Source organism: Lissotriton helveticus, chromosome 4_1 (genome assembly GCF_964261635.1).
Source record: "Lissotriton helveticus chromosome 4_1, aLisHel1.1, whole genome shotgun sequence".
Taxonomy (NCBI): domain Eukaryota; kingdom Metazoa; phylum Chordata; class Amphibia; order Caudata; family Salamandridae; genus Lissotriton; species Lissotriton helveticus.
Window position 1 is genome coordinate 362576705 of NC_136063.1, and position 21764 is coordinate 362598468.

The window sequence follows — 21764 nt, forward strand, 5'->3', positions numbered from 1 at the left end:
TTGACTGGCAATATTTTTATGTTTAATGGCACTCTCTTCCAACAGAACCTTGGCACAGCTATGGGCACATGTTTTACCCCACGTTTTGCCAACCTCTTCCTGGGCAAGTGGGAGGAGGAGATCAGATCGGACCACACTTTGAACTTTTACTTTTCTAAGGTAAAAGTGTGGCTCCGATATATTGATGATTTGTTTTTAATCTGGTCGGGCAGCGAAGTACAAGCATTGGAGTTTATTAATATCCTAAACACCAATGCTTACAATATAAGACTTATCAGCCATATCAGCAATAAATTGGTTGAATTTTTGGATCTTCTAGTCACATCTGAAAATAGCATCCTAAAAACTAGCCTCTTTAGGAAGGTGACGGCGGGAAACACACTTCTTCACGCCCTCAGCAGCCATCCGGATACTCTGAAATTGAGTATTCCTTATGGTGAGCTGCTGAGGGCGAGAAGAAATTGTAGCAGTACCGCCGCCTTTGAACATGAAATGGATATCATGACTAAGAGATTTAGAGGGCGTGGATACCCAGAATGGGTACTGACTAGAGCCATAAATCGTGTGAAAACTGTAGATCGAAACTCACTGCTCAATCAAAAAGAAGAGGAAAAAAGTAAGATCAGTGATAAGGAATCAGAGAATGTCACCAGGGTGATACTTACCTATAACAGCAATTCCAGACAAATCTCTAAAATACTAGCTGACAAATGGGATGTACTAACTAGTGATCCCATTATTGGCTCCATGATGCCCCGAAGACCCACTGTAACATATAGAAAGGGGAGGAGCATCAGAGATATTATTGTACATAATGACATTACATCCAGAAGACCAGACAGTGAACATCAACTGAAAGGCTTTTATCCCTGCGGGCACTGCAAAGCCTGCCGGAACAGCAATATGGTTAAAACTGTCTCTGTCCCTGGATATAGTTCACCTAAAAAGATTGATCAATTTCTAACATGCAGTTCTACTTACTGTGTGTATGTATTAATGTGTCCATGTAAGATGAGGTACGTTGGGAGTACTACCTTAACAACCAAGAAAAGAGTGCTCGAACACATGCGGGCTATAAACAACAAAGACCCACATTATCCTATAGCAATACATTTTGAGCTTTTCCATCTATCCAACAGCAATTTGTTAAGTTTCTTTGCATTGGAACAAGTTCATATTGGCCCATGGGCCGGGAATAGAACTTTGGCATTACGCAAACGGGAATCAAAATGGATAATTGATCTCGAAACCGAATACCCCAAAGGGCACAATCTTGATGAGGAACTAGCCTCACATATGCGGGATTAATTACATTGTCTGTTATTAGGCTTACTGTAAATGAGCTGTTCCAGTGCAAACCATGTTATCATGCCATTTAGACATAGTTTTATGAATAAGATTGTTCACCATGTATTAATAGTACATCATATGTCTTTTTAAGATTCACTTAGTGGGTAATTTTTGATTATTGAGTCTGGAATCTTTTCTAATATATCTTTATTTCTTCTACAGGAAGAAAGGAAGGGTTACTTAAGTGGTGGACTGTCTCATCCGTTCAGGGATAACCTATCCTTTTCTTCTGTTGGTCCTGGTGTCAGATAAGATTTTTGTGCACACTTTTTTCTCTTTCACTTCTCTTTTCTTATGCGTTATAAGGAAGAGTGTTTAGGTTATTAACAAGTACAATTCTGTCCATCCGATACGTATATATACAGTCATAATGGACGTATTTATATTATGTATTGGCACTATGCCGTATACTACTCAGCATATATATTATCATAGATGATGTCTTTTCCCTGCACCATGGTAAATGTGACACTATGTCGATTCAAATGGAAAATGTAAATAATGTATATTTCGGCGAATATGTTTATATACAGCCTTATTTTCTTCACAAACAGTAGAAGCAATATGGGGATCTAACTGATATAATGATTATATATGCCCAACAACGAATATATGTCCATTATCATGATTATTTGTACACCATTCCAAGATGGCCGCCAAGTTAATCCTGACACCATTTACCAAACAACCAGTCCTTTTTTGGTGTCTAGAACCTATGTATACACTTTCTGTAACAATAGCAAGTTGTGTGACCAACACGACTTTTGCTGTCGAAACGCGTAGCATTTGCTAAATAAACTGTGGCATACTCTGAGTGCGAGTATTTTCTTTGAGGAAAGCTGCTGTGGAATATATATATAGATATATATATTACATTGTATATGTGCAGGCTTAGATTTTTTTATCAAGTGTATTTCTTATATTTCTTTAAATGTATATTACATCTAAATACTTTTTTGAGGTCATTTTATAATTTTATATATTTATTATAAATTTTTCTATAAATAAAAAATCGATATTTTGAACACCTTTTATTTTTACATCAATAGTGTTCTTTTATATTTTTATACTTACCATTATAAATATAGGATGTCAAAATTTTTGACATCGATATTTAGGACTTGATATTTGTGTATGTGGATATTTTGGGCGTCGATATTCTGTCAGTGAAACATTTGTCCCATCCCTACCCTTTTGAATCACTAAACAAAAATAATGCATCTTTGGTAGTATGTTTTTAATCTCTTTATAGTGAGGCATTAGGAAGACTGCAAAACATTTTAAAAAGCAAGCCTTGCTAAATGTGCTTGTCCTGGAAGGCATACCTGTAGTATACAAACGCAGGCACAGGCTGGTGCCATTATTCTATTAATGGGAACTTGTGAAATTCAAATGACTGGAAGAACTACTTGCACTGCGTCTAGCTATCGGTGATATGCAGGTCCCCTAAGCTGATGACATTAACGCTATCAACAAACAGCCACTAAAATGCTATGCTAAAAGCAAGGCACCAAATTGTGTCTCTTTCTTGAAATAGAAGCTATCCCCCAATGATTGATGAACAAGGCAACTCATTTCTAACAGAATAATAAATTAAGATAATGTTGTATCACATATATGAAATATTCACCTGTCTTGAAGTTGAGGATGGGATAATGGGACCTTTTAAATCAGAATTACCTGGATTATGTAGAGCCTCCTGTCCCCCGACACGAACATGCAGCTGAGCTTTTCTGTCAGGCAGTGGCAGCACTGTGATTCTCCCTTGCAGAGAAAAGCTGTTGGCATTACTTACACTGCCGCTGCTGTAGTAGTACACTCCTGGCGATGTGAACTGGTATGAATATGAACCTGAAAAATGATTGTGAGTTCAAAATTGAGCACATGTCAACATGAAAATGCCATTTGCATGCACAAAGCTTGATTGAGTGATAATGTGTTTCTTCCATTTCTCTTAAATATACACCTACCTGCTGCATATATACCCACCAGTGTAAGGATAGCAAACAGCCCAAAATAGGAGGTGCTCCAGAGGCGATGGGAAATGATTATCAAACTCAGTAAAACCTGATTCTGGAATTTGGTATTTATCAAGTGTAAATTTCACTGCCTCCTAGGAGGTTAGCCAGGTCCGTGTGTGATAAGGGTGTAGTGTAGTTCCTATTTCCCTAATAGGCTCTGCGCATTGGAATATTCAGTCCTATGCATTGGTATTGCATAGGACTGAGGTCAGTATGCCCCTTTCGAGTTAATTAAACTTAATTACTTTGTGCGCTAGCTAACTCAGAGGCCAATAGAAACTCCTTGTAAGCAAGAAGGGAGTAGTTTCGGGCAACCAAATACATTTGACAACTTGTTTCCCTTTAGAATCGGAACACTGTCAGAATCATGGAAACAGTAGATAACAGTTTCACTCAGCTAATTGTGCATGCTTAGTTTCTTCAGAGTTACACAGAAAGAATAGACGGGTGTTTCAATAAAAAGGATTTGTTGAACAGTCTTATTTCTCGTGTAAGAGATATGAGCTGTTACAATCATAAGACAGTATGCGGGATAGATTATGTACAGCGTAAGCAGTAGAAAGAAATAATACTGCAATAGCATTGTCTTTTAGCTATGACACATATTCACATACATAAATAACATAAGCTAAAAATGCGAGTACTCATGAGATGCTTCTCTAGTTCTACCACAGTATACCGAACCTAAGTGTAGTACAAGGTGAGAAGTAGGTGATGTATTCTATAGTATGGTATGCTATAGAATGCCAAGTCAAGTATGCTATTTTTGTGTGCTAAGTTTGTATGCCTAGAGTCCCTCTAGGTTCTAGTCAGCTCCACACCTTGAGAATGAGAGAGTTGGGAATCTATTTCCTGGGTCTCGAACTCTAACACCCCACAAAGTAAGTCAGAACACTGGAAGCTAGATTCTGTGCGAGCAGGGATGACAGCCTCTGGTCTGTGCGTCAGGCCGGGACACGGGCTCCTCTAAAGTGGAGGTCTCCTCGTTACTTGCCGTAGCAAGGGATGGTATATTTATACCTGTTAGGTGGCTAGGAATGTTAGCATTGACGGGCAGAGGAAGATATCAGGAAGGAACCCTTAGAGAATATTGGTTCATGCCCAATAAATGAGTTCTTGGAGAAATCAATAATCCTGGACTAGGGAAACTCCCAACAGCTTAAGGGTATGATCTCTAAGAACTCGTTGTGACATTGGGGTGGACAGATGTAGGTGACCGTGCCTGTATTTGGATAGCATGAGTGATCCCTAAATAAGGACTGGAATCTGATGCCTATATAAGGGCAATGCAATTTGTGCCTATATAAGGACATGTATTGGGAAAAACCTGTATACGGACACCTAAAGTGGAATACAACAAGGGTGTCAACTTTATTTCACCTGCTAATCACTTCAATTTATTTGCACAGCAGTTAGAACTGTCTAGCCCATCTGCAATCATGGCCTAGGAATCTATTCCCCTGTGGAGTAGTGTGGCTCACTGGTTAGAGGCGGCAGGCCTGAGAGCAGAGTCGTGGACCTTGGTCAGCGGACTCGATAATTCTCGCTTCGGTGTTTACTCTAATCAGGGTTTCCACTCGGCAACTCTGGGCATTAGCTTGCCTAATCTCCACAACAGCCCCACCAATTCCGGGGATGCCTGTCTTCACCTTGGGGACTCCCAGCAAGGGACCATCCCACAGGGAAAGCTAGGACGGGTTCCCCAGAGTTATACAGCGCCAGGAGACCTATGGACGGGTAGCAGTGCGCTTCACAAGCTCATAAACATTTACATTTACATTTTGAGTATGTGGATGCATTCTAATCCTTGAGCGTACTCCTGCTTGTGGAGGGATCGTAATGGGGCAAACACTGCCTACACTCTAAAACGATTATTCCCATTTGAATGTTGGTAGGGAAACCCTGATGGTATTAACTAGGGCAGAAATGTCCTGCATTTTCCAATACATGCAGATTATGGTGTGGAACACACCAGTTCCTCATGTAATACTCCCTTTTCTTAAGAGTACTCAGAACTCAGAATAGGAGGTAGTTATCTCACTCTGTAAATACCTCATCCATCTTTCTCTGAATGTGTATCGGATGACTCCTGAAAGGAACGAGAGGAACGTGTATCAGTATCCTTATACCTGTCGGGCTTTCTAAGATTGTCACTTTATAAGATTGTATAATTTTTCAGAGGCTTTCCGCTGAAGAGACCCACCCAATGATCTTTGTTTGTCTTTATTTTTTTGCTTATTCCTTCTTCTTCATCAAAGAATAGGGTTGCTTGCTGGAGATATCCTTTTCAGAATCATTCTTAAGTTGTGATTTCCCAGGCCTGGCTCCCAAATGATCTCTGCCTAGCGTAGAATACGTTTCTTCAATAATTTTTGGTAATTCTGGTTCTTATTGTGCAGTAGTGAAATCCCTCAAGCGTTGGTGTATAGCTAATGCAGCTGCCCCCCCTTTTATGTCACCTAACATAATTGTAGATACTGCAGCAAAACTGCCCATCAATTTCATCCTAGAGTCCAGGGCAAGTGCTTCCCATACTCATTCATAAGCTGCTTCAATATATCAAGTAAAAATAGCAAGTTAAGGGAAATCATGTGTTCTGGTATGAACAGCGAATGAACACAACAGGAGAAAACCCGTTGACCCAGGTGAGACCGGGTACTAGTTATAGCAATAATACAGTGTCTCAACCGGAATGTTACGTAAACAGACAGATGAAGACGTAAATAAATCACATAGCAGAAGGAAAAAGGAACAATAGAGACCAAGGTATAGTACAAAATTGTTATTCATATAATGAAGCACAATAGCACAATTAAATTGTAGTAACCATATCAACCAAAAGTGTACTGTCAAACTGTAGGGGAATAAATGGCGGAGTGACAAAAGTGATTATAAAACAACGTGCGGCGGTGCAAAGTGAGAAAGTAATCTGTGATGAACAATATACCGTATTTACAGTTATATACAAGATTTCATTGTTTACAACTTGACCAATAGAGTGCCGCAAATGGCGCTGCAGGGTTAACGGCGTTTCAACCTCTATGACTTGAGATCATCATGTTTTTTGTGTTATCAGGAACAGAATTTGCCCCAGATGTGTGGGAATTTTTCCCATACCTGCATTCAGTGTTTGTGGAGTGATACTGGTCCAATTGTGGCCAATTGTGGTTGTGTGGCTTGAGCTGTCCAAGCAGGGCTAACTGTTAATGTTATAATACCAAGCGTACAATTCTGTAAATTTGTAATAAATCTCTGTATAGTGTAGGCATTTCTGCTGCAGTTAAATTAGCAATGTGTGGATGCGGTGTGTTAGCAGCTAAAACCGGCCATGTCGCTACCTCTTTTGTTAGTGGACCGAGTCTCACGTTTTCTGCGGTGTGTGGGAGGGCACCTTTAAATCAATTTATATGCTCTTGGAAAGAGAGAGGAAATTCTAGTTCTTCATGTGGAGTGTATTACTTCGGTGTTTCATCTTCAAAGTAGGCATGAAACATTTTTGAACAATCATTTACAGCTGTGAATTTCACTCAGGAATAAAATACCTCTGTCCTGAATGCTTCGTGTGCCTCAACCACAAAGGTAACATCTCCACCCTTAGCCGGGAGACCATAGTTAAATAATTTGAGAGTAACTGCATATCTGCAGTTCTCTGCTATGTATATAGCTCCTTCTTCAACCTTGTTGTCATTTGCATAAATTTTTTGAAGAAAAAGGAAATTCATTTTACGGAGATAGGGTTAGAGCAATGTGGGAAGTTTATCTTACAAGCTTGGACAACCTACAGTGAATACATAGGGTATACTTACTTAGCTTAGCTGGATTTCCCTACCACCACGCGGGTCTCCAGTTTGGAGGTGAGTAGGAATCCCTGGTAAGGCACAATTGAACTACTCAGTTTTATCCATAAAACAAGGACTCAACCAACGGTGGTGGTGCCATGTTGTGTAGTTCCCGCTACTCCATAGAGCCTGTGCATTGTCCTACAGACCAGCTAGCTCACAGGGCCACCAAAACCCCCCTAAGTCAAACAAGGAGCGAATGGTTTATGACAACCACTGAACATGACAACCTTGACCCCTCAGGGATCATGATAACAGATCTAGAACCCTTTCACTCAGACACTCATGCACTCTTGTTGAGAATACACAATGGGACGTTTTCAAAATATTTATTGAACCAACGTTATTCTTATATACAATATATGTGCTTAGATACTCAGTAGACAGTAGCAGATGAAAGTGATTACAAGCACCAAAGTAAATAGCAGATACAGTTCCACCATGGTGCCAAGCCAGTGTATACATGCAGTCATATAAAATAAGGTAGTAATCAGGTGTACTCCTACTTTGCAATCCCTACGCTGTGTATGTCTAGAGCGTGTGTAGGTGTAGAGAAAAGAATTTCCACTTGGGATGATCCGACCCCATTACTGGTGCAATAGAATGTAAGTCTCCTTCTTGGCCACAAATTGGACACCCCCACAGAGAGGTCAGGCTGTATATTAGCGAAGCCTCAGCATGCAGGGACCGTCTGTGTCAGCTGAAGTGTCTCCTCCGATAACCCCCGGAAGTGCCTCTTTATTTGTAGTAAAAGGAATCCTTGCAATGTACACACAGATTAGCATTGTTGTGGATATGTAGATAGCCCTGTCACCCCATGGATGAGGATAGAACAACATGTGTGCATCATGCGTAAAGGCCTTCCACTCTGTGTTCACGGCATTGTGATAATGTTGTACGAAGCCAGATATACAAGAAAGCAGTTTCAGAGAAATGAATCCAACATTGTCATGGATGCAAATATGTGTAAAAAGGTCACAGCAAATAATGGTATTGTGCAGAAATGGGACAGATTAAGAAAACGGCCCACATTGCTACAAGGCCCTACCTTAGGCACATAACAATGTTTTTCTGAGGGCAGTGAAAACCTAGCCCCATTCCAGCCATAATTAGGATGTTTATGATAGAAAAAATGAATGCCTTGTCGAGATATGAAAATATTTCCAAAATACTTTCATTCTGTCCTATTGTGTACAGGTGCCTGTATGCCCAATGCTGTGTAGTATAGATAACATAAATTCACAATGTAAGTCTAGTGGGATCAATTCTAAGCCAGATTTGAAAGATAACCGCTGAATAAATAAATGTTTTCCACGTAGACAAATATTCTGACTTTTCACTTATGCAAATATCCCATAAATTTGACATGGATCCAGCCTTTTTGGATTTCCCAAGGATGTGGGCTAGCACATAAAAAGCATTCAGATCACAGTGACTGATAACTGCCTTGAATTCCCTGGCTTGGCCAATGCACCTGGTTATTGGAGCCTTTGAACTTCTACACAGGCTAGGACTGGTTTCTTGGCCAGTGTCTCCTAGGAGGGATGAGGGCTTCAGCTTTGCATTAGAAGTTGCTCACGTGCTCATGAAGATATGTGACAGGTGGGAGGAAGGGTTGAAGAGACATCTCTTTGATGATCTGTTTCCATGGGATTAAGTTCCCTGGTAGCATGACTAGGCATTAAGTCATGAAATAGAGTTTGACTTTAAGTCTCCTGGTTCATGGACAATTGATGTCCATCAAAGCAGCAGCAGCATGCTATCTCCCTCTTTTCCATCTTTATAAGGTAGCCCCACTGATAAGTCATGACTGCTGTTGCAAGAAGACATGACAGATGCTGTCCAGTTGTTTCCTTGGAAGTCGATCGATCTGTGTGAGGAGGTATACTATTTGGTTTTATATTTGACTCAAAGGTTTGGAATGGGTATCCTTCTGACAATAGAGTTCAGACACAAACATCCTTTAGTGAACTGAATTCTATTTTCTCATTACAAGTACTCTATTAAGACTTCCTGTTCCTCTTTTTGTGGCACAGGATGCTAGGCCTCTCTAATACTCTCTAAAACCTATTCTTACAGCCTAGGTGGTTTTATGGGTGACATTCTAAGTTATATGTTGCCAAAAGAGCTTGTAATTATTGTACAACTCTTGAAACCCTTTAATCTCATCCTAACCAATGGATCTATCTTTGAAGGTAGTGTACTTCATGGCAAGTTGATACAAGCTCTTGCGAACAGTTAAACGCTTTTTGTCTTCATTGGGAGAGCTTGCTTCGGATTGAAGGTTTCTACTCTTCTCCTGTATTGAGCTTTCTAATGCTTGTGACCGTCCCTGGGAAGGAATCTCAATTATTGAGCCTTGTGCTTTTTTACAAGGCAGTGCTGTTGCTCATCCTTTTCATAAGGAAGTGATAGCTTGCTGGGCCAAAGCTGTCATCAGAAAGGAAAGCAAAAACTATTGGTATAAGAAGCACAACTAAACTAGTATTTAATGAGGCATGAGGCCCAATAGAGGATTTCTTATGGCATACGTGTTACCAGAAGAAGACAACACAGTTATCCAAGCAACAATTAGCACAATAATTTTGTCATATAAGACACAATTTCACAGACTGCTTTCTCTCGTATAAGGTAAACATTCTTTATTATCCGATTCCGCAAATAGTGTTATAGAACAAGCATAGCCAATGCGTTTTGTTCCAAAGCTTTGGGACTTTCTCAGAGTAGAATACGTGCAGCACAAACGTCTGCCTGATATGGTCACAAGACATCTACTTTGAGTGCAAGTGTTATTCAGCCGGAAGAGTCGTATCCACATATAGCATTTGACAAAAGGCCTGGGAAATTTAGTAATTCCATGACAAATTACATTTGCCTGTTTATCGACGTGCCACAGGACTCAGGAAAGAAGGAGCTCGCACTTTGAGGCTTTTTCTTTCTTTTTCTTTTTTTGTCATCATGATTAAACAGAGAATAGTGACAGTGATGCCAGTGATAGTGTTGCTTTAGCTGTATTATTGTCAGAACTCCCACCTACATACAATGAACCTCAGATGATGGGTGGGGGAGGTACTAATGTGAGTGGATATGCAGAAGTGGCTACAGCCCCAGGAAATGTGAATTCCAATGCAATGGAGGCTACACTTGAGAATATAAATGAGAATATGATGGGAAGGAGTACTGGGATGTGTTCCCTTGGTGCCTCCACAGCTCTTAATGCTCAAGATGCCCTTATGCTTCTGGTTACTATTGGTCCAGTGGTCCCTACATACAATCAAAATTAAGTAGGAAATGCAAGACATAAATGTACTCTTTCGAATGAACCACAGGTTACAGGGAATGCCCCTTCAAATTCAAGAGTGGGAGGATGTGTTCCTTTGATTCCAATTAGTGCAAGTTTTCCTTGTGGTGCGAGTGCTGATCCATCGATGAGTCAAACTGAAATTGGACCTTTAAGGGCAGTCCATGGACTACCAGAGATTGACACAATTGCATGGGAGCCACCCCTGAATGCAAACAGTAGCACACCCAGAGAGGGAGCAATACCTAAAATCTCTGAGGGATAACATAATCCTGGTGTTCATGAATTGGACAAATGGTTGACAGCTCTTAACACTATGTCAAAAGGGAGTGGAAGTACAAAATTGAGTCAGGGAACAATTAAGCCAACATTGAAAGTACATCTGGTGGATATAGTAAAACTGAAACTTGAACTGGATGAAATGATAAGTGGAAGTGTTGAACTGGCTTGCTTAAGTAACCCTATGATAAGCAAACAGACATAGCCAAACAGTATTAAATACATTTAGAATGGAAAAAAGCCCTACAAAGGAGCCACCAACTCTCTTTTTCTGATCAGGATAAAGAGAATATGAGAATTCCCTGGGTTAAAAATGCTTATTCGGGAGTTAATCCAGAGCATTCAGATTTAGAGTATGCTGGATAAATGGTAGGACAAGTGGTCAAGGAGAAAGGGTCCCAAAATATCTATGGGGGAAGCACCTCCGTCAGGGGAAAGCGGGGTGAGTGCTACGAGTTTCTCCTTCCAGAAAGTACCCAGCGGAAGTTACATGCATACCCCTTGGAGTAGAAGTGATCATGCATCATTCACAAGCGACTTCCCGAGACTTAGAGAAAAGCCTGTGGAGTAGTATAAACAGGTTGATCAGTTTGTGACAATTTAGAATGTATTCTAGACTGACTTGAATACTTTGTCTGAATATTGTTGTTCCAAGTGATGTGTGGACTGAATGCAAAATATCCACAGTATAGCCTAAAAGGGAGCCGGAGAGAAGCATGGTCCATCAGGTAGTGTAATGAGAAAGCATAATAAGGTGAAAACGTGCATGAAACCTAAGGTAAGTTTTCAATATATCAATTGGGTTAAAATTGACAGAATGACCCAAGAACCTAAGGAGACGATTCATACATATTATGAGCGATTGTTGCAGCTTTCAAGCAGTGCAGCGTGATGGAGATGTTGGAACCTAAGGATATGGGACAGTTTGTGCCCAGGTTTGTGACAGGGTTAAGCCTGAAATTAGCATGATGAATCGAAAGTATTTGATATGGTGGCAGAATAAGTCAGTTGAATAGATTTTATGTTATGCCAAGTCATGATGAAATTAATATGAAGCAAAAGAAACTCAATGAGAAGCTGATGATTGCGCAGAGGAAGGCCTCTCAGAGGGGTAGTTAGAATCAGCATTCTATGGGAAATGCGGCCCCTATGCAAGAAGTTTTCCAGCATGGAGCTCTGCGATGCAAGTTGGTGGAGGTTTCCAAACACAGGGTAGAGGTCGAGGTGTGCCCATTGACTCAAGTACAAGGACTGTTGTTGCCACGTTGAAGAAATACAATCCTTGTCACAATTGTAATAAATTGGGGCTTTAAAAGCAGGATTTTTGTCTTAATTCAGCTAATCGTGGACAAAATTTAGGGTTTGTCCACCCTCAGAAGGGTAACCCCATGCAATCACAAAATGTACAGAGACCATGCTTTCAAAATGTAAGTGCACTTTCAGGTTCATTGATGCAAGTTCCACAATCCTCGATCCCACAGCAGACTGCAAATAATCCTATATTTAATTCAAATTGAGTACCAAATTTGAAGCAGAATTCCTTTCAGAGCAATAACCCATTTCAGCAGTTTCCTGTGTTCACAGCGACAGAAGGTTATAGCTTCGATTAATCCTCCTGTTGGTGCCTGAGAGGGGAGGAAGACTGTGCCCTTGGCACAGTCTTCGAGGTAGACCAGAGTGGCCCATATATAGATGCTGAAGTAGATGCCAACAGTATCCTTTTCGATTGATACTAGTGCTACACGCTCTACTCTAAACCTCTTGGGTAGAAAAATCCAAGTTCCAGGAGCAGAAAATAAGCATATGTTTAGTCCTTTGACAGAAGAGGTAACTGTGAAAATAGGGTATTTTGAGGAGAATCATCAATTTGTGGCTTGTGATTCATGCCTTGTGTGTTACTTGGGACGGGATTTGCTGTGTAAATTGAATTGCACCATTTTTTGCACACCAAGGGATATAGACCTTCAGACAAATTATGAGAATATTGCTTTCAAATTAGCTAGTCAGAATCTGAATGTGATGTTGTTTCCAATGATGACGGTTGAAGAATTGCTGTTGGATCTTAGAGATACAGTGAGGGTGGAAGTTTGGAATTTTCAGGAAAGGATATTAGACTCATCAAAGGAGTTGAGCCTGTTCGCATACAAGTAATCCAAATGTGAAGAACCTGGGAACATCGCAATTAACCAGACCCCTGAAATGATTGCTGGTATTCCTCCGGTGATTGAGACAATGATCCACCAGGGTATTTGATGGTGATTATGGGGAGTCCCTACAAATCGTCTATTATGGGTTTTAAGATGCCAATCGGAAAATACTGCATAGTGCAGGACCTGGGACAGATTAATAGTATAGTGACCCCATGCTGTCCCGTACTACCGAATCCAGCTGTTGCATTATTCTAAATTCCATGCAAAGCTGAATGGTTCACTGTCATTGACCTTGGTCAGGCGTTTTTCGCCGTACCGTTGCATAAGGACAGTCAATTTCTCTTTGCATTTTGGTGTACAAGTGTATACGGAGAGTCCATCTTTCTTAAACCGATCTTGAAAAAGAATCTGGTGTCCTGTATCATGCCCTGAAATTCAGTATTGGTGCAGTATATTGACGACCTACTGATTGCATCAGACACTCAAGAAGCTTGCAAGACTGATACTATCGCCTTGTTGAACCATTTAGGTCAAAATGGACGAGAGGAATTTCCAAATAAGTTGCAGTACTGTTTGACAGAATTCCTATATTTAGGATATTACAAAGTGAGGGGTACAAGAAAGGTGTCACAAAAAAGAATATCGGCTAGCATACAAATGAATCCGCCAACAACACAGAAGAAAGTCAGGATGTTTTTCGAAATGGTGGGCTACTTTAAGCAGTAGATACCCAACTTTTCTCCAGTGGCAAACCCTATACAGAGGCTGATGCACAAGAATGTGTCCGATCCAGTGCCTTGGGATAATGACTGTTTAGTTGCCTTCCTAGAGTTAAGTGAAAGCCTCTGCTGCACCTGGCACTAGGAATGGCTGGTTACAATAAAGAGTTTTTGCTATTCTACAGTGAGACAAAGGGCTGCGCTGTCTCAGTGCTAACACAAAGTCATGGAGATGCCTGTAGACACATTGCCTACTTTTAAGCCACACTAAACCCAGTAGCCACAACATTGCCTGCATGTCTTAAATCCATGGCAGCACCTTACCAACAGCTTCCTCACCATGTATGAGCAGTTCATACTTGTGGCTGAGAACATAACATTAAGGTGTTGCGCTGTTTTAAATCCTGCTACTTTGTTACCACTTCCTGATTGTGATGATGGCAAATTAGAACATGACTATCTCGATGTTAATGAACTGTGCACCAAGTTGAGACCAGACACACAAAATGAAAAACTACCTGAATCTGATTATGCATTGTTTGTGGATGGTCTCGTGTTTACGAGACCCAGAGGGATCCCTGACAGCTGCTTATGCAGTATGCACAATTTCAGGAGTAGTGTAAGCTGCCTGGCGTCATGGTGTATTCTCCACTCAGGTGGCCAAATTGATTGGCCTTACCCAAGCATGCTGTGTTTCAAACCTGCTCAAGGTGACTATTTTCACCATTAGTCAATACAGCTTTAGTGTTGTGCACGACTTCAGACAGTTGTGGTCTCAAAGGAGGTCCATAATGGAGAACAAGTACAAAACCTTTTGGAAGCTTTGAAATTGCCTGTGCAAGTTGCGGTTTGGAATTTTGCACAGGAGATGATTATGAGACAGTTAGCAACAGATGTGCCGATGAAGTCACAAACTATTGTGCTCATAATGCTTGCACCTTTAATGGGGAGTACAGAAACAAAGGAGCAGATGAAACCGATTAAAATCTTGTGTTAACAGTTGCTGATACTTAGGAGGAAGTAAGAGATTGCAAGAAGTTGTTACAGAGACAGAACAGCAGAGTTGGGTCAGAGCTGGTTGTGTGAGGAGGGATGATGACATTTGGGTTTCAGGAGATGGAGGTCCGATGTTGTCTTACAGGCTGCTGCCTCCTATGACTAGGCATTATCATGGACCAATGTAAGTGGGAAGGGATGCCATAGTTCAGTTGTTCCTACAGACATTTTTAAATTCCAAATTCAGATTGATGGCTGAAGCTTTGTGTCGCAGGTGTATTGTTTGTCAACAGATAAACTTAGGGAAGAGGACTGCAATTACACTGAGTCACATAGGGAGGTCATGAAGTCCCTTTAATAGAATGCAGCTAGAGGTTATCGAGATGCCATGTGCATTGGACTGAGATAAGTTCTGGTGGTTGTGTGCATATTTTCACCATGGGCTGAAGCCTATCCGACCAGGAGAAATGACAGTCTCACAGTAGCTAAGCTTTTGTTGAGGGAACTCATCCTGAGGTTTGGATTTCCAACGTCTTTAGAGACAGACAGAGGAACTAATTTTAATAACATTGTCCTGAGAATGCTATGTGCAGCACTGCAAGTGGAGCAGATACTGCATTGCAGTTACTGACCTAAGGCTTCTGGAATTGCAGGTCAACTCAACTCTGAAATCCCAATTGGCTTAAGTGTGCACTTTGACATCTCAGAAATGGCCTGATGCTTTGTCTGTTGTGTTGATTTTCCGCAGTGTTACTGATCGGAGAACAGGATTGTCGTCCTATGAGATCATTATGGAGATGGCTATGCGACTGCCAGATTTGCCTGCAAATGCACTTGTGAACATTACAGATCACATGATTCTCGAGTACTGAAAGGGGTTGGCTGAAGCAGTCACAACCCCACTTCATCAAAAGCTGTGCCATGACCATTGTCGCAATGCCTGTGTTTTGGTGAAGAAACATGTCAGGCAGAGTTGTCTGAAGCCTCTCTGGCATGGTCTATATCAAGTGATTCTCGTCATCACAACATCTGTAAATTGTGGAGGTCTCCCCAACTGGTTGCATTCTGCCCATTCTCGCAGAGTTCAGTATTCCCTTGCTGAAATTACAGCACCTCTCCCAGAAGGGCCACTGGTGGTCGAGAGACCACAGGAGCAGGTTAGTCAAACTCTAGGTCGTCAGAACGTGAAGCAGCACATGATTGGTCTGAGTGGCATCTTGATGAGTCAATACTTGGATTTGAAGCAGAAGAAGCCTGTGTAGTGGCGGTGAACCAGACATATTCAGATCCCAACAAAGGACCTAGTGCCTTAGAACCATGAGTGGCAGCTAGAGAACGTTGGCTGAGAAAGCAAGAAAGAGGGAGACTGAAGTTGCTGACTGAAGGTGAACTTCCAACTATTCCAGAAACATATGAAGAATCTGATTCAAGTGGTGATGAGGGTGAAGGACTTGCTTTGAGGAGATCAAATAAAACAAGAGTGCCTTGTTGGAGGTACTTTTTCACTGAATGGACATATCTTGCTACAAACTACAGCGAGAGAGAATTGTGGGAGCTCTGGGATAACAGTGAAGATCCAGTTGAATCTTTCGAAATTGATCTCCAGTTTCACCTTACATTTAAATTTCTTTGTTGAGAAGATTATGTGCTTTGAGACATCTTATCCTGGATGTGGCTGAATTACCCTTCCTGAATTCTGGGTAATTCCCTGTGCTAGTTAATAAACTAAGACATTTCTTACTACAACTAGTGATTACTTAACTTTGACATTATGTTTTCAGAGACATCTAACAAACTTTGTAAAAGACATTAAATAGATTACCTAGGCCCAAGTAAGAGAAGAAGAACAGGGTTGCCATTAGAAGAACATGATGTCGGGCTAGGGAAGTCTCATTAAGATTTGCATATAAACTTTGTTGCATATCCTATGAACTTTGATTTTACTATTTGCACAGGTGGAGACCGACAGAGAAAACTCTGCTACTGCCATTCTCCACCCACTGGTCGACTTTAGCAAAGTTATTGAAACTAACCTTTATTAGATCACCAAGATCTTAAAAAGGATTCTTTTGTGGATGGGCTGGCAGTGTAGAGCTTTAAGGACAGCTGAGGCTGAAGAGCCTCTGAGCCCTTTTAATACTAACCGAGCGGCTGCATGTTGGACCATCTGTAGTTTGTTTAAAACAGACTTATTGGTCCCTGCATATAGGCTGTTGCAGTAGTCTAGTCTGGAGGTGACTAGAGCCACTGTGACTGCCTTTCTAGCCATGCAGGGAAGTATATCGAAAAACATTTTTGAGGGACTTTATCATTTGAAAACGTGACACTGCTAGGGATTGCTGGTAAAAGGAAAGTTATGAGTCAAATTTCAACTCCAGATTCTTTGCTACCATCACTGTGTTAGGAGGGGGGGTGTCTATGGGCTACCAGAGGCTTGGGAGAAGGTATTAGATTTCCCTAATGGCATGATCTCTGTTTTTTTCGAGATGCATTTTAAGTGATTTACTATCATATATTAAAAAAACACTGTAAGACACTGTGGTAGATTTACTTTGGAGTGTGGATTGTTCATCTAATACCAGAATTAGCTGAGTATCATCCGCATTAGAGATTGTCTCAATGTTGAAAGACAATATCAGGCTAATGAGGAGGCCATATAGGCGTTGAAGAGAACTGGACTGCAGCCTTGTGGAACCCCAGAAAGGAGGAGTTTTTCATCTGACCAACAGTGACCAAGAGTAAAAACTCGCCTGCGTTTTTGTAGGAAGAATTTTAGCCAGGCCTAGGCAAGATGAGAAATGCAGTATGATTTGAGATAGTCCAGTAAGATGCTGTGTGAGACCGTGTCAAATGCGGCTAATAAATCTAATAATATTAGCACAGCGTTTTCTCCCCGGACTAAAGCCTATTTAAGGGTTTCAGCAGTATACAGTAGCACTGATTTTGTTGAGTGCTGAGGTCAGAGTTCTGATTGTGATGTAGGATAGTTGGTTGTTTTCCAGATAAGACATAAGTTGAGTATGACTCGTTTTTCTGTGATTTTACTAAGACAAGGAAGTAGGGAGATAGGACGAAGATTAGTGAGAGAGGTAGGGTCTGGTAGTTGTTTTTTCTGGAGGGGTTTATCTGCTGTAATTTTCCATTCACTGGGTACTTCTGCTCATGAGAGGGTGGCGTTGATTATATTATTTACAACTGGGTTAATGGTATGGATAATAGCATGCATAATCTGAGGGGAACATGGATCAAAAGGAGACCCTGATTTACATGCAAGAATAGCCTGGCGAGATTGTTCTAGGCTGATGGTTTGAAAAACTTGAAGAGTTAATCTGTCATCTACATGATTAGAAAAAGCCTCTGTAGACAGGTTGAGAGGCGCGATAAAGTCTTTTTGTAGCGATTGGACTTTCTGTTAAGAGACTGTGATGGGGGAATCTCTTCTTCAAGTATTATAGGGTGAGTGAAAGAGTTGCCTATCTTAAAGATTGTTTTTTGGTCAGAGTCGGCCAGTTTGAGTAGATTGGAAAAATACGATTTCTTCTTAACTTTAATTGCTATGCAATTCACTTAACTTTTGGCTTTACCAGGGGGCGGAGGGATTGAACAAATGATTTTTCTGGGGGATAGGAGGGGCAAAACTATCCCTAAGTGTTGACATCCATAGATTGCAATGTTGACTATGAGATGATGGGTCCCCTGTCAGCGTGGACATTCAAGCAGATGCTTCTATACTAAGATCTGGGGAGGCTGCCATATCCTTCCACAGTAATTACTATGATGACTAGAAGCGTCTAGAGGAGCTTATACGAAAGGCAATCAAAGCTACATGGCTTTAATCGGTTCATCTGATAAGATCTTGAGATTAAATGTGATGGCTTGATTAGCCATCAGAGGGAAGTTTGAAGAAGCCTAATTTGGGCTCCACTCTTACAGGTCTCGAATTTATAATGATTGGGTTCAGCTAGCATTCTGTATACTGAGTGTGATCTAATATTATTAATAAAAGATGGAGTTTCAAATGTGTTTCTGAAATGTTCCATGGAAGAACAATAGAATCCTATAATGTGTGCATACTAATGTTTAGATTTCTCATGAAATTGCAGTTCTCACCCATAGCTACACAAATGTTTTAAGATGAAACACTTGGTCAAATGGTTAGTACACATATAACCATGATTTCTCATATAAAAGGTATTCATATTGTTTCATTGATTTTGTGATCATACGTGCACATGTATCTAAATGTAAGGTGCACATAAATTGTTTTACTAAATTAGTGTAACCAACGGCCTTAAGCTCTTGGCTTTCAATGTTTAACCTTGAACGTGAAAGTAGCTTTCTTGCATGTTCTCTCCTCTGGAGGTGCAATCTCATGGTTTTATTAGTTTGTGAAGGGGCATTATGTACTATATCGATAGTAAGGTATGGGAGGAAACTTTTGGCAAGATGAAGACACGTTAACAAAGTCAGAGACAATTTCTCATGGCTGAGAATACAATACTCAAGGTCGATCAAATGTTCCAATTTGACGGTGTGGGAGTAAAGGAGAAACCTACCAATCGCTACCTTGAAAGATGGAAATGCATAAAGACTCAGGTCTAAGCATTCCTAAGATACCGCAAATGTTTCAGCCTGCTGTTGGGGAAAAAAATTGTATTTCTGCTTTTAATTCGAGTTTGGATGTTTTCGAAGTAGGAAGAGAGGAAAGAAGTGTAGAAGCTACTATGGAACAGAGATATCCATCTCAAATATTCCCGGCTGCCCCTGCATTGCTTTCTGAGTCACCTCAAATCCTGGCTCAGACTGTTGTGGGTGCTAAAGACATGGGTGTAACGGATGATGGTGAGGAAGTTTTAGTGACGAAGCTCATGAGCCCATAAGTAGTAAGGATAGCGAGTTTTACTCGCTCTCGGAGCGCTCAGATGGATCAGATCTGGAAGAAGATCTCTTGCTTCCAGAAGATGGAAGATAGTAAAAAAAAATGGCTTCTCTGGGGGCACTTTAGTTGAGGCTTCTACTATTCGGAGGAAAGTCAGGACAGGCATTGTGGGATCGGCCACTGCAGAAACAACTGACTGGGAATTTTCTGATGGGACACAGTTATTAGAGAGACTTGATATATCGGGCCAAGCTAGTGGGGGCGTAGATGTGGAGACATCCAGTCAAGTGCCGTTGGAGTAAATTCATAGATCTATTACAGAGCATAGGTTGGAGGCTTGAGCTGAGCATTTAAAAACACATACTGCATGTAGGAAATTGCAGAATACTGTTCAACGCTTGGCTAAAACATGTAATGACTTCACTGATAGAATGGTGGAAGCTGAGGCCCGGATATCGTCGTTAGAAGACCAGATGGCGACTCAAAAGGCAGATGTTGCTGAAATAAAGGCGCCCAAGGACGATGTACACGAAAAGATTGTCGACTTAGAAAATCGCCTTTGTCGCAATAATTTACGTATTCTTGGGGTCCCAGAAGGCCTTGAGGGGCAGGATATATGTAAATTTGGAGCTGAATTGTTTGAGGAAGCACTTCCAGAAGTGAAAGAATGGAATTGGGTCCGTGAAATTCAACGGGCCCATAGGTTCCCATTTCGCCAGCGACCGGCAAAAAGTGGGCAAGCAGGGCAGCAACAGCCCCGAGCTATATTGATCTCCTTGAATAATTTTCTGGCTAGGCAGGTACTGTATGATATGGCTAGACCAGACAGGAAGAGATCTAGAAAAGGAATACAGTTTTTTGTTCGGCCCGATTATTGCCATTCCACAGTTGAAAAGCGATGGCAGTTACGGCAGTTGATTGCTCCTTTCCAAACAAAGGGTCTGCAAGTTTTTCTATTGCAACCGGCAACATTAAAAACAGTTAATAAGGGACAGACTCGCTTTTTCACATCTGAGGCTGCTGCAAAAGAGTATCTTCATTCCTTGGCTTGAAGGACTGGTGTATTGACTAGGCCGTTATTAATTTAATATGTGACATTCTAACCAATTATTTCAAGTATAGATCTTTTTTTGTTTCCTGCAATCTTGGAGCGTTTTTTTGGGCTTTTGTATATTCTTTATCTTAGTATATCTAGATTACGGGAGGGCCGAGTATTTAGGGAGCCACTCACCGAGCATCACAAGGTCGTCCAGCCCTATTGCCTTTATTAAGGGGGGGGTTTCACTTTGGGAGGGTGGGGGCATTTGGTGTGGGGGTGTGGGGGTGTTCTATGGGACACTGGTGGGGTACTGGGTGGGGTGGGGGTTTGGTTAAGGGAAAAAAGTGATAAAATATCAGTTCATAGCAAGTGTCATAAGAATTTTGGAGTATATTTGGCTTTCTGTTAATACGTTAACGACCAGCAATATATAAGCTTCAATGTCTGCTAGGAGTCTACGTTTATGCTCCTTAATGTTTGTGGGTTGAACAACATTCTGAAAAGGAAGTGTGTGAGTAATGAGCTGCGGTTAATCAAGCCTGATGTTCTCTGTTTACAGGAAACACCTATCCCCTGGTCAAATCATAGGATGTTATCAGAGTTGGGATTTACTTTACTATCCACATCAAGACAATCTACCATGAATCGGGGTGTGGCAATTTAGGGGCATTGGGCTGTAATAGGAACGGGTAGGGAGCGGGTTGATAATCTAGGGAGCTGGACGATTATGGAATGTACTATAGGGGCCACCAAGGTTACAATATGTACAGTGTATGGCTCTAATCTAGATGAGGCAAAAATTCTGAAGTTTTTGAATGTTGAATTAGCGTTGTGGGCAACCCCTCTGTTCTTACTTGGGGATTTTAATATACATGGGGATTCTCAGACATGGGATGTTCACTTTATGGACTATAAAGGTCGTAATCCGAAGGTATTTAGGGCTCTGCACCAGTTGGTATTGCAACATGGTCTAGTGAACGGGTGATCGACGTTAAATCCTGGAAATCCAGGGTATACTTTTTTTTCTTCTCCACACCGTAAATTTGTTAGGCTAGATTATATTTTTCTTCCCCCGATTTTTTACTGTTGGTGCAAAGATGAAAGTAATGCCTCGCATTACTTTCGATCATAGCCCTGTGGTTATGGACTTAACTTGTTTTAATACTACGTGGGAAGCACGAGCATTTACAT

At 41.1% G+C, this 21764-nt stretch overlaps 1 protein-coding gene across 1 annotated transcript in view; it reads right to left on the reverse strand.

The window, feature by feature from the left end:
* The window catches only part of LOC144827999 (fibrocystin-L-like), a 1093512-nt gene that overhangs the window by 489010 nt on the left and 582738 nt on the right, over positions 1–21764 (reverse strand). Inside the window, exon 37 of the mRNA XM_078686146.1 lies at positions 3031–3201. Within this exon, the coding sequence (XP_078542272.1) occupies positions 3031–3201 (171 nt within the window). The remainder of the gene's footprint in view (positions 1–3030; positions 3202–21764) is intronic.